The 13,982-nt window shown below is 38.0% G+C and overlaps 1 protein-coding gene across 31 annotated transcripts in view; it reads left to right on the top strand.

Annotated features, from left to right (window-relative positions):
• ERC1 (ELKS/RAB6-interacting/CAST family member 1) overlaps window positions 1-13,982 on the top strand; it is a 272,618-nt gene that overhangs the window by 78,612 nt on the left and 180,024 nt on the right. For all 31 annotated transcript variants that reach the window (XR_015285955.1, XR_015285954.1, XR_015285957.1 and 28 more), the window contains 2 exons: window positions 2,710-2,877; window positions 10,444-10,611. Coding sequence is in view for 25 of the 31 variants with exons in the window: in XM_086886167.1 (XP_086742293.1) it covers window positions 2,710-2,877; window positions 10,444-10,611 (336 nt within the window). In the remaining 6 variants the exon portion in view is untranslated. The remainder of the gene's footprint in view (window positions 1-2,709; window positions 2,878-10,443; window positions 10,612-13,982) is intronic.

The following is a 13,982-nucleotide window of genomic DNA, read 5'->3' as shown; positions in this document are numbered from 1 at the left end:
TGATTTTATCATGTCTGAGATGAGCCCAGAAGCAATCTGTCCTTTTGAGAAAGTTTTGCTCGTATTTGGGCTACCTGCTAATTGAAAAAGTTTGTGTCAGCTGAGATTTTTGAAGGATTTTTTTGTTTAGATACCCCAGAAAAGATAAATAATTCAGCTCCTCCCAGCAGTTGTCCTGTGGCTGGCAGTTTTGTGCAGCTGCTGGCTGACAGCAGGAATTGTGCTGCTGACATCAACACCTTGGTGCTGAATTGGAATTGAAATATCGTCAGAATCATCCTCTGTGCGTATTTGCTTTTCCTAAAATATGGCAAAAAAAGAAACTAGCAGGTTTGAATTGAGTGAAAAATAAAGTGTTGAGCAGTTCCACAAATTCTTACAAACCAACAATTCTCATTGTTCCATTGAATCAAATGAATTTCAGAGGTTTTTTTGAGAGCATGTCCTCCTTCTTTCCCATTCTTGTTTCACACAGGAGTCCTTCATCACATATTTTACTATTTTAATACTCTTTGGTAAAGAGTTTTCTTTTTTTAATTGCCCATTATTGAAATAGTGTTGTCAATATAAAACTGCATTTCCCCAAGCTTTTTTTTCTCAGTTATTTCTACAAGTGTGTGGATTTATTCTAATCAAAACCTTTAAAAATTAATTATAAATTATACTATTATTTTGTTCATGTGCCAGGTTTCCAAACATGAACAGTGACTAGGATTATTTTTTAATATTTAATTTCTGTTTTGAAGCACTGGGCAATGTATTCTGGGGCTAAGGGTTTTTTTTATGTCACAAACAGAATTATTCAAGTTAAGAGAGGGAAAACTTTAGTTTTTAGAAATACATCCATGTAATGTAATATAAAATTACATTTTATATTACAGTATAATAATTGTATTATAGAGTAAAATATTGCCATTCTGGGAGACAGGGAGCAAACCAGAAAGTTGGTTACAAACTTGGACTTAAAACTACATTTAGGCTTCCCTGTCTTCTTTTATTATTTTTTTTTTCTCAGATGTAATAAAAATTCATCACTGAGTGATGATTGCACTTCAATTAAGATTTTAGCTAATATCATTGCTTCATTTTCGCATTTTTTACTATCAGTTTTTTTAAAAAAATAATAATCCAGTGTGCATTTGTTAAAATAAATTTGCATTTCCCTACTGATTTAATCGACCAAATTAAGTTGGGGAAAATGCTCTCAACAAAATGCAGTTCCACCAAGAGTTTTCATGTTGTTTTGATGAATATTTGCATCTGCTTTTAGAAACTTCCCCAAACTATAAAGTTTCATAGAATAAAATGCTGGTTCTGTGAATAGTAAATGCAAAGTAAATGTGCCTTTCATCCTCTCTAAGTGCTGGATTGAAAGGTGAGGAGCTGGAGGGAAGCTGGCTGATTGTTTTTTATAATTCCATCCCATTTTTAAAACACTGTTTTTATCATTCCAAAGCAAACATTGTGCTGCTTTGAAAGAGCACAATGGTGTCTCACCTGCTCTGATGTCACAGGCTAGGGGTGCTTTATCATTTCAGTTCTGCTCCATCTTCATTATAAACTTATCCCTGCTACGTGGCTTTGGTCAGTCCTCTGGAGGATCAATAACAACAGATTGCCACTGATAAAAAGGGACAAGTTTATCCCTTGACAAATTGGTGACAGTGCTCCCCTCTCTTTTTCCTCCTATCCTTTGCTGATAACACGAATTTTTGCCAGCCTTTCACTCAAGATAGGTGCAGGCTGTGGGATAATTTCTGAGCACCAGACTGTTTGGTGATATTTGTGAGTGATTGTAGCAGTTTTTGCAGGGCAGGTGTGAATTGTGTCTCCCTTTGCCTGTGTCCCTGTGTTTCAGACTGGGCAGGTGTGAGCTGTGTCCCTTTCCCTGTGTCCCTGTGTTTCAGATTGGGCAGGTGTGAGCTGTGTCCCTTTGCCTGTGTCTGTGTGTTTCAGACTGGGCAGGTGTGAGTTGTGTCTCTCTTTGCCTGTGTCCCTGTGTTTCAGACTGGGCAGGTGTGAGCTGTGTCCCTTTGCCTGTGTCCCTGTGTTTCAGATTGGGCAGGTGTGAGCTGTGTCTCTCTTTACCTGTGTCCCTGTGTTTCACATTGGGCAGGTGTGAGCTGTGTCTCTCTTTACCTGTGTCCCTGTGTTTCACATTGGGCAGGTGTGAGCTGTGTCTCTCTTTGCCTGTGTCCCTGTGTTTCAGATTGGGCAGGTGTGAGCTGTGTCTCTCTTTGCCTGTGTCCCTGTGTGTTTCAGATTGGGCAGGTGTGAGCTGTGTCCCTTTCCCTGTGTCCCTGTGTTTCAGATTGGGCAGGTGTGAGCTGTGTCCCTTTGCCTGTGTCCCTGTGTTTCAGATTGGGCAGGTGTGAGCTGTGTCTCTCTTTGCCTGTGTCCCTGTGTTTCAGATTGGGCAGGTGTGAGCTGTGTCTCTCTTTCCCTGTGTCCCTGTGTTTCAGATTGGGCAGGTGTGAGCTGTCTCCCTTTCCCTGTGTCCCTGTGTTTCAGATTGGGCAGGTGTGAGCTGTGTCCCTTTGCCTGTGTCCCTGTGTTTCAGATTGGGCAGGTGTGAGCTGTGTCCCTTTGCCTGTGTCCCTGTGTTTCAGATTGGGCAGGTGTGAGCTGTGTCCCTTTCCCTGTGTCCCTGTGTTTCACATTGGGCAGGTGTGAGCTGTGTCCCTCTTTCCCTGTGTCCCTGTGTTTCAGATTGGGCAGGTGAAGCAGGAGCTGTCCCGCAAGGACACGGAGCTGCTGGCACTGCAGACCAAGCTGGAGACCCTGACCAACCAGTTCTCTGACAGCAAGCAGCACATCGAGGTGCTCAAGGAGTCCCTGACAGCGAAGGAGCAGAGAGCTGCCATCCTGCAGACTGAGGTGAGGTGGCCATTCTGCTCCTGCTGGGTGCACACAGAGAGAGAAATCCCATTATTTCTCCTGCTCTGAGGTTGTGCAGTCCCCTTGGGAGCACTTGGGAGCTTTGGTTGCTCCTGTGAGCATTGAACAGAGTGTTTAAAACCAGGAACACATGGTTATACACCACTGATAGATACTCTCAACACTTATTCAGAACACCATGATTTTATTTTATCTACAGGCCAAAATACTTGAATACAGAAAATTATCCCACTCTCTAACTAGTAATATTGCTAAATAACCATTGAGAGTGTTTGAGAATGTGCAGAAGTGCCTGGCTGAATTAGGAGCTGAGGGGCTGAGCTGGGGCAGTGATTTGCAGTCACCTTGTAGCCTGGGGAGAGAAGAAAAAGGAAGATAATCTTCTTGTGGGCCTGTGCTTACACCTAAAATATGGACTTTGGAGGTTTATTCTATACATATATATAAATCTGTGTGTGTGTGTATATATATATGTGTGTGTGTGTGTGTGTATATATATATACATATATGTATGTATTTATGTATATATGTATATATATAGGAATGATATTTATGTTATATATTATTTATTATATATATTTATTATTTATGATATATAAAATATATATTTTTATAGATATTATATTATATATTATTATATATTCCAAGGTAAAGGGAGAGTATTTTCTAAACTGTGTTTCGATGACAAATGCTTAAGAAATTATAATATTGTATAAGATTTTAATGATTTCATATTATGTATATAATATATATAATATATCATATATATTATTCAGTATTACATTAGATATATATATAATATCATATATATTATATATAATATATATTACTTTATATTATACATGACACATTACACATTACACATTACACATTACACATTATATATGATATATTATATATTATATATTATATATGATATATGATATATTATATATTATATATTATATATTATATATTATATATTATATATTATATATTATTTATCATATATTACATATTATATATCATACATTACATATTACATATTATATATTGTATATTATATATTGTATATATTATACCTTATACATTATACATTATCTATTATATATTATATACTATATATTATATAATATATAATATATATATTATATACCATACATTATATATTATATATTATTCTATATTCTATATTCTATATTATATATATCATATATCATATATACTGTATCACATATCACATCACATATCATATATCATATCTATTTAATACTATATATTAAATTACATTAATATAATATATTAATAATAAATATTAAATTACTTACAGTCCTATAAGTATATATATTATTATAGATTATACTAGGTTATTATAAACTACTTCTAATCAATTAAAATATTTATTAATTAATAAACATTATGTAAGACCCAGGTGTATACCTGAACAAATCAATATATATATGTCAATATATCAAAGAGATAATAAATGTAGCACAAATGTGTTGCTTCTGGACGTTCTTGAAGAGCAAGCAGGAAAATTGTAATTTTATTGGAAGCCCAAGAGATGGCAGTGATGCATCAGAAACTTTGTGTTGGTGCAGCTGAAGGATTCAAAGGCAAAGGAGCTGTGAAAAGCGTGCAGGAAAAACTTGTGGCTGACATTGGTACAAGGTTCCTTTTTACAAGAGCATGAGAAAATTGCTCTGAGGTTTTTACCCTAATTTAGCTTTCCTTTGCCAAAATTGGTAAATCTGTGGGTGCCCATGGCCTTGTTGACCTGCAGTAATGAAGTTACACAGTAAATATTTTTTGATGTTCCAGGATGGCTTTTCTGATTATTCTCAGAATAAAGATACAATTAATATTACAATTACAATTAATATTACAATTATTAATATTATTATTATTATTATTTTATTATTATTATTGTTGTTGTTATTGTTATTGTTATTATTATTATTATCATTATCATTATCATTATTATTATATTCTATTATTATATAGTAGCATATAATAATATAATACATATATTATTATATATTATTATATATTATTATAAATAATAATGATAATTAAATAATATTATTAATAATATTAATATTAATTGTTGTAATAATAATAATAATAATAATAATAATAATAATAATAATAATAATAATAATAATAATAATAATAATAATAATAATAATATTTAGAAGCAGAGATTGTGGGTATAACCAGGAAAGTGTTCCAGTTTACAATCATAAACCTCCTGTTAAATTTGTTCATTCCTTTTTGCTAGTTCAGGAATGTACTCTAGGTTAGTGCATGTATATTTAAAAGAAATATTTAAATTTCAGAATATCATTGAAAGGAGGTGTGAGGTAAATAAACATTTTCAAAGGTAAAATGCAGGCTTTGGTCCATTGCAGTGACTTAAAAGAATATAAATATGTTAAATGTGCAGTACTGTGACAAACCTGCAAAGCTAGAAACATGTTCCTCACTTCTAAGTAATAAACAGTAGTACTTTTGCAGGCATGAGAAATTAATTTCTTGAACAAATTTATGTTATTAATAAGCTAAAAGACTTCAGTAGAGGGTGATAATTTCAGCTGGTGTGGTAGATAAACATATTTATTCAATTAAAATGTCCAGAATTGAACAGAGTATTTAAAACCAAGGAGACATGGTTATATACCACTGATAGATGCTCCTGACAGTTATTTGGAACACCTTGATTTTATTTTACCTAAAGGCCAGAGTACTTGAATACAGAAAATTATTCCACTCTCTAACAAGTAATATTACTAAATAATCATTGAGAACATTTGTTCTTCATTGGCTGCTTCCAAATGATGTTCTCATGAACTTCACAAAACCAAACAAAAAACCAAGCTGGATTCCTCCTTCCAGGACATTATTTATACTTTTGGAAAGATAATCTCATCTCTTTTACCCCTGTTGGAGCTCTTGTCAGAAAGCTCAACAATTAAATTATCACAGAGTTACTTTTTTCTGTGTTCACATGTGATCCTCTTTAGTACAGGGTTGAAAACTGAGAACAGAGTGTTGAGATGTTTGTCATCTCAGTCATGTCACCTCAATGTCATCCCATCATCCTGGGGTGATTTGGGGTTTTTTTAAAGGAAAGGATATCTTTCCATGCAAGGTTTTTCTTTGGGAATGAGGAAGGAATGTGAGGTCCTGCTTGGCCTCGCTTCTTGACAGTGCTGGGAAATGTTAGAACACAATTAACTTCTCTCAGGAGGAGGAGGAGAGCTGCAGTGTCTGACATTCATTGTCCTTCATTGTCTCCTCTGAGGGGACCAGTTCTTGAAAGTCATATTTCAATAAACATTTTAAATGGAAAGAGAATGCCTCCTTGAACCTCTCATTTAGTCTCCTGTTAAAGGAGCTGCTCACAGGTGGGGAAAAGTGTTGATAAAAGAGCTCAGGAATGGATTTGCCACCTGCCACACGAGCTCTTGGTGGGGTGTTTATCCTGAGGGCTGTGGGGTGGAGAGGATATTGTGGTTAACTCTTCAATTGGTGTAGAAACCTCTAAAAATGGCTCTAAAATGGTACAGTCACTTTGTAAACAAAACAAAAACCAAGTCAGTATTTATGCTGGAATTAAAGCTTTATCCATATAAAGTTTTCACCCAGTGAGCCCCTCAGCTTAGGTCAGTGCCAGAAGTTATGTGGCCACAGTGAGAAATTGCATTAAGTGAGAATATTCTCCTTTATTTCTGTGTGCTGCCCAAGCTGGCATGGTTCTGTAACTGCTCTGTTCCTATGGTAAAATCAGATTAATATTTAGTAGAAAAATTAATCTAATCACGTGGAGGTTTTTATTTGCTTTGAATGTCTCATTAGAACATAAGAATTCATGAAGAATTTGCTTTCATCCACAGACCATACTGGATCTGAATTGCTGCCATTGGTCTAGGGGAGGTGAAGAGTCTAATCTAGTTAAAAAGAGAGATCAATGTCAAAACCAGAGAATTAAATTAAGTCTTGTGAACTACCACTGCATTCAGATCAGGCAATAAACATAGCTTTAAAGTCTTCATTTCAGTAAAAAGGCTGAACTCCTTTTTTTGATTTATATATATTTGCCAGTCAGTAATGGAAAATGTCATGAACCTGATCTTTTTTAAAAGGTGCTCTCATACTTGGAGACTTCACCTAAAAATAGCTACAGTAGGTAAAAAGCAACTCTCACCTCACACACCAATTTTAATTTCATGTCTCTGTGCATTTCTCGATGATCTTTGAATTTTGAATGCTGACATGGAATCACTTCAACATCTGCTTTAAAAAGTGGCTGGCTCCTGTTAGAAACCTTTGCAGGCTCTGAACACATTCATTTCTCTGAACACATTTTGGGATTGGTATTCCATCTGCTCCTTCTGCTGTAGTCAAGCCTACAGAGAATTAAACTTTGGAATTTTGCTTGAAATTGAACTTTTTTTGAATTTTGGGGGGAGGTTTTACCCCCTGGTACCACTGAGGGAAGGATGGCTGGGTTCCCCTGATCTAAATTATGGCTCAGCCATGGTTTGAACAGGGGACAGGCAGATGTGAAGGATCACTCAGGAAAAGAGTAGAATGCTGTTTTTTCTGGGCATCACTGACATCTTCTTCAAGCCAAGTGGGAGTCACCAGGGTCTGAACCTGTTTGCTACTGTACAGTGGAGAGGATGATACAACTCAGGGAAAAAACCTCTTGTTTTCAATCTCAGTCCTATTAATGCAAGCTCCTGAAACTCAGAAGCACAGTGAAAAACAGTGAGGTTTGAAACTCAATGACTTCTGAAAATTTAAATGATTTCCCTATAGTTTGGGAATATTCTAAAGCTAAGACTGGTCATTGCAGAATTCAAGATTCTAAAAAAGGCTTAAGATGAGATTTATATTAAATATTATTTTTTTTATATTGTGCTTTCTTTGGCAGTAATTGGAGCTACTAATGGACTAATTTCCCTTAGAAGTTTGGACTTCTACATGTTTAATGTATGACCAGACACACAGAGGACAGAGACACAGAATGTTATTTACAGCTCCTATGGAAACATGTCAGTGGCTCCCAAGACAGGTTTTCATCTCTCCCTCTTACAGTGAAGGAGTTGAAGTCCTGTGGCTGGTATCCAGCTGCAGAGAGGTGTTTTTGCTCTGTACCTGGGAGGAGAGGTGTTTTTGCCCTGTACCTGGGAGGGTTGGGGGTGTTCTGGGTGTGCTGGAGCTGCTGGGTGCTGCAGGCAGGGCAGGTGAGCCAGCCTGAGCTGCCCTGCCAGGCTCCTCCTGCCCTGCAGAACTGGGAAATGGCTTTACTGGGAAGGAAATCCCATTACTGGGAAAGCTGTTAGGTTAACCCAGGGTTAAAACAAAACCATCCAAGACACAAAATTGGGGAGAAGGGGCATCAGCACCTCGGTGGTGTTGGCCTGGTCGTTTCCATGTACTGAGAAAATCCTGAGCTGCCTCTGTTTGGCATCACCTGACTGCCACAGAGCTCAGTTCTTGTCACTGTGGGAGGATGCCATGCATAAACTGAGCTGACATGGATAAACAAGGGCAGTGTTCTGCCAGGAATAGTGCTGAGGTGATGGTTGTGTGTCCTGCCAGCCTTTGAAAATGCTTTCAAAAGTGTTTTCTATGGTTTTCTAGGCAAGGACCTCACACAAATAAAACCAGGAATGCAATTTACCCCAAACCATAAGCTAATATAGAGCTCAAAGAGCATAATCAATCAGAAAATGGAAAGCTTTCTGTGGATAAATTTCTATTTGCAGATGTTCTCTTTTCACTTAAGAGCACTACTGTGCTGTAGGCATCTGGACTGTCTCAAATATTTTGCAACACAACTGTAGAGAGTATGTGTATTTTCTTGTGAGGGAGATTTTCAGTTTCCCTTCAAGAATTAATAAAAGTGACCCTTAGCTTTAATATCAAAGATTCCCAGGGCAGAACATACCTAATCAATCTATAGAACTGTGTGTTTTAAGAAAGAAGACGAAGCGTGATCCACCTGCTAAACCTTTCATTGCAAGCACTATCCATCCTATAAATCATATTTGGGTAAGGGCTGGCACTCTGATGTCCCTGCAGCTCACACTGCATGCTCCCCTTGCTGGGTGAGAGGTGAGGAATGTGATTTTAATCAGGGATGTGTAAGTGAGAAGGCTCCAGACGCAGAGGTGGCAGTGGGGCTGCAGCGCTCACTGCTCCGTGTCACAGGAGGCACACACAGCACCACAGGGTTTTGGGGGTGAACACTGCAAATGCAGAGCCTCAGAGACAATTTTCCATTAGCAACTCGAAATGAAATGGAGTTAGAATAACATGTTAAACCTAAATGTTGCTCGGAGTACCATGAGCAGAGCGAGTTCCTAAAAATCCTGCCCCAGCTGGGGCTGTCCCCCGGTTGTCATCCTTTCACCTCACGTCTCTGCCAGTCTGTGCTCTGCAGAAGGAGCAAGAAATCCATTGATCAGCCTGTTCACTCTGTGTGACTGATGTCCTGGAATGGCTTCAGCTAACAGGAACCAAATCTGATAGTGTCAAAAGAGATTACAGCCAGGCTGGCAGACTGCAGCTGTGCCTGAGTGCTGAGTGGAGAGGGGTCACAGGGTTCCTCTGCTGTCGTGGGTGCTCGGTGCTGCTGGATTTCCTGTTCCACAATAGTCTTGGAGATCAGTCTGTGCTCTGACCTTACTCTTCTCATTGAATTTATATTCAGGTAGCTCTGATTCCTTCTCCCGTTTCCTTTGTCTTGTGAGCTCTGTTTCACACATGGAAGGGAAATGCAGAAGGAAAAGCAAAAGATGCTCAAGGTGCAGTTTTGAAGCTCGAGGTCCCAGCAGGCTTCCCAGAGTGTTTCTAAATTCACTCAGGCCCTGGGAGCTCTAAGTGTGTTTGTGTGTCCAAACTGCACCCACAATATCCTGCACTGTGTCATTTGTTCAATTGTACCCTTAATATAACACTGCATGCTGTGGAAAACACGTTATATTTAAACTATTACTTTGCTTTCTGAGCCAAAATATCCTGAGGCATCCTAAGGTAACCTCTTTCCAGTTGTGATCTGCAGTGGCTGCAAAGAGCTCTGCTTTCATTACCTTCAGCCTCAGCTGTTACTGTGCTTAAAACCTGGACTATGAAGTGACTGCCTGGTGCAGCGAGTCAATGTTTATTCTCTGATTATTAGTAATGTTCCAAATAAAGGGGTCATTTTCCCTGCATGTGAGAGAACTTCTCCACAACACATTGTGCTGGCTTCTACTTTGAGGAAAAGTAGTTCAGGGTTGTGTGATACAAGCCTGAATTATGTGAGAAGTATGATTTGAGGTTTTCCCAGAAGGAGCATTATTCCCATACACTTGGGAATAACAGGGTTGGTTATTTTTCCTATTTAGTCTCTCCTATGATAACTGCTTTATCCCAATCTTATGTGTGTTGAATTCTTCAAGAAAGAGGTGTTAGATTTCTGAATCTGTTTGTAATATTTCCCCTGTGGAGGTGTAGTTTGGGGTTTCTCTCCTTCAGTGCTGAACAAAGCTTGTTCTGCCCTCCTGGGTGCAGGTGGATGCGCTGCGGTTACGTCTGGAGGAGAAGGAGACCATGCTGAACAAGAAGACAAAGCAGATCCAGGAGATGGCAGAGGAGAAGGGCACCCAGGCAGGCGAGATCCACGACCTCAAGGACATGCTGGAGGTGAAGGAACGCAAAGTTAACGTTCTTCAGAAGAAGGTAAGGCTGGAGAGCTCTGGGTCAGATAAACAAATCTGATGCCTCTCAATTTCCAAGGCTGTCAGAGTCTGAACCAGAATGTACATTCTGGAGATTAAGAGCCCATTGATACCATGGGAATATGTTGGAGGATGAATTTGTTTGAATTTTTTTTTGACTCCATGTGCTGCTTCTGCTTCCATCTTAATATTACCTGTGGCTGAGGCATTTGTAGCAGGGCACATGATCTGGAAAACCAATCTTTTCCCACCCAGCACCTCACCAAAGCCAGTTTGAAGCACAGGGCTGATGATGACTTCAGTGTGTGACTGAGTGAGTGAGGGCTTGTGGCAGCAGAAATAATTGGGATGATTTCTCTGTAACCTCCTTGGAAAGTTTGTGGAGAACTTTGTGTAACTTTCCTTAGAAATGTTGTATTATCATACTTAATATTTCTTGGGAAGTGCTAGAATAGGATAATCAGACTATCCACGTTTTTTTGGATAAGAAAATGTAGCCCTTATCAGTGAACTGGGGGAGGTCTGGGTAAAAAACCATGTAGACTGTGTCAGACAAATTGGAGAGGTTTCCCAAAGGGTATTGAGTCCTAGGGAATGGATGTCATTATGGATGATTGTTGGAAAATTGCACACACAATATATCCCAATTTTCCTCTACACAGGGTAAAAAGAGAGAAAAGTGTGCACTGCAATAAATTTTAATTTGAGGAACATTTTTTTTCTCTGTATCTTTAGAGAAGCTGCTCTTGGAGCTCTTATTCAGTGTATTAGGCTGAGGATGTGGGGGCTTTTGTTCTGTTTTTTCCTGGACCTTTAATCAATTCTACAGAATTCTTGTGTATTAATAGCTCAGAATATTGACTGATTTCTGACACTTGTCCAATGCCTTTTCTTCTTGTCTGTAAGTGTAAATCACGAGGGTTTAGGTCATGATCAGCTCTGTTACAGCAAACCTCACACAGGAATGGAAGTTCAGGCATGGACTTCAGCCACAAATAAGTCATTAATAATTCTAGAGCACATCCCTAATTCCCCATCTTCCCAGTCTCATTTTTCTGACTGTTCATCCTTTCAGAAACACAGAGTCCTGATTTTTGTGCTGTGTTTCTTTTTGTTTTACGAAATTGGTGGTGCAGCCTCCAGACCCAGATTGAGATCCCAGCTGAGTGTTTAACCAAGAGGTGGGGAGTCTGACATTTGTGTAAATGTTAAATGTCACTGAGCTGCTTTTATTTCCATTTCCTCCTCCACTGCTTTTTCACACCTTTTCTTGCTCTGCTTGACACTTGAGAATGATCTTTCATTAGATCATTTCTAGGCAGCTCTAAAGGTTCTTTTTTTAATATTTGTTTTTTTGAGACCACTGTAATCCATATTGAGACAGTTTCATTTTGTGTCTTTGTGCATCTGACCTGCTTTTTCATGACTGTTCCCTGCTGCTTTCAAGTAAAATCACCTGGAATTTTCAGGTTGGAAAGAAAGGACCCAGGCTTTTAAATGTGAAAGCTTCAAGGTCCTGTTCTCCTGGACAGCTCTGCTGAGGATAGCAGTGCAATAATAAACTGCAGTTTGTGGTGTTCTCCTGTCTCTGAGCTTCCTAAAACAACAAAACAAAGAAACCCCAAGGAACAAAGCACCATAAAATGCTGAAAGGGACTTTAAAGACCCTCCAGCTCCCCCCCTTCCAGCAGAGCAGGGTGCTCCAAGCCCTGTCCAGCCAGGCATTGAATGCTGCCAGGGATGGAGCATCCACAGTTTCTCTGGGCAGCCTGTTCTGTATAAAAACATATAAACTATCTCTAGAAAAATACATATTTCCTGTAGAATCGCCTGCAGAGATTTGAATTTGCTTTAGCCTTGAAGTTGCTGGAGGCATTTTCTTTAACATGAGCAGTTAAATTGTGAGAGCTGTAAATTCAAAGGGGTTTTTTTCTGTTTCTGTGACTAGCTAACAGAATATTCTTGTGGAGAATCCACAAGGTGACAATTCTTTCATCTGAGGTTTGCAATATGGAATTCCTTTTTATTTTTTGTACAGCCTGGGGTAAATAACTGGAAGTGCAGGCCTTTAAAGTTTGAGGGTTGATGTCTTTAACTCAGATTTTTAATTACTTGTCCAGACCTGGAATTGAAGACTAGGTGTGGGATTTTCTATAGAGAGGGCTTTGCATTCTCTTGTTCTCTTTAACATCTTCCACAGAAAAGCAGAGCTTGAGAAAATACCTAAGGAAGGACTTGCCTGATTTTTTAATATGTATTATTGTAGAAGTTCTGGGAACTTGCATAAAATCTGTTTCAGGTGTTTCAGGAAAAATGATGAAGTCTCATTTTTATCTGGCTGTCCTTTCATGCACAGATAGCGATTTCTGCCCTCTGCCTGGAGACTCAGAAGCCTCATATAAACATTTTCCTCTTAATCCTTGTAAACTCTGGTTTATTTTTGCTTCTTTTGCATTTCTAGAGTGCATCTTATTAAAGTGCACACCTCGTTTTCTGCTTTATCCAAGTGCTATCCTTCAGACCTTCCAGGACAGCTTGGATTTTTATTGCCATAAAAAAAAGTCTTTAAATTTTACCTCCATGCACAATAATCTTTTTTTTTTTGGTTACAAATTGTTTTGTTCAGACAGAGCAGGTTTTAATCTTATATTCCAGTTGAAGATCTGAAGGTCCAGTTTAAAGTATTTTCAGAGGTCATAGATATTATGGGTAGTAGTTTGGGTTTTTTCTTGTGCTGGCTTTGTTATCTGACAGTAAATGTTTGTTTTATATTTACTGACATGGTTTAAATGGTATTCAGAGATTTTAATTGAGCAGAGTGGAAGATCATGAAAGGCACGTGGTACAAAAAGTGCTTTTCTTGTATAGTTTTAATTAGTATTTTTGTATGGAAATAATATGTATTTGGAAATTAGGAGAAGGAACAGGGTGAAGATGTGGCACATTGAAGGAATTTAACCAAATCATGACTTGGGTCAGTGGATACCATTCAATTTTCAGCCAAGTACTCTTCCCTCAGCAGGTGCTCAGATATTTTTGAAGTTGGATATTTTTGAAATTGGATTCTAATCAACTAAATTTTGCACACTAATATTTTTTAATGCTAGGTACAAATAAAATGTGTAGCAAAAGCTAAAGTGCTTAAGATCTGACAAGAACAGAATTTATTAAAAAATCATTAACTTACATGACTCAGCCATTTGAGAAGACTTGATTAATTCTTTTGAAATTTACAGATTGCCTGTACCAGAGTGTAGCCGTAGTCAAATGGGTATTTTTTAATATATATTATATAATATATATTATTTATATTATTATTGATTTTTATTTTATTTTCTGTGCCTGTTTTTGATCTGTCACCTGTGACACTGA

The sequence above is a fragment of the Cyanistes caeruleus genome, chromosome 4, assembly GCF_971803275.1.
Source record: "Cyanistes caeruleus chromosome 4, bCyaCae1.hap1.1, whole genome shotgun sequence".
In the NCBI taxonomy this organism is placed as follows: Eukaryota; Metazoa; Chordata; class Aves; order Passeriformes; family Paridae; genus Cyanistes; species Cyanistes caeruleus.
This window is presented reverse-complemented; position numbering and strand designations above follow the sequence as displayed.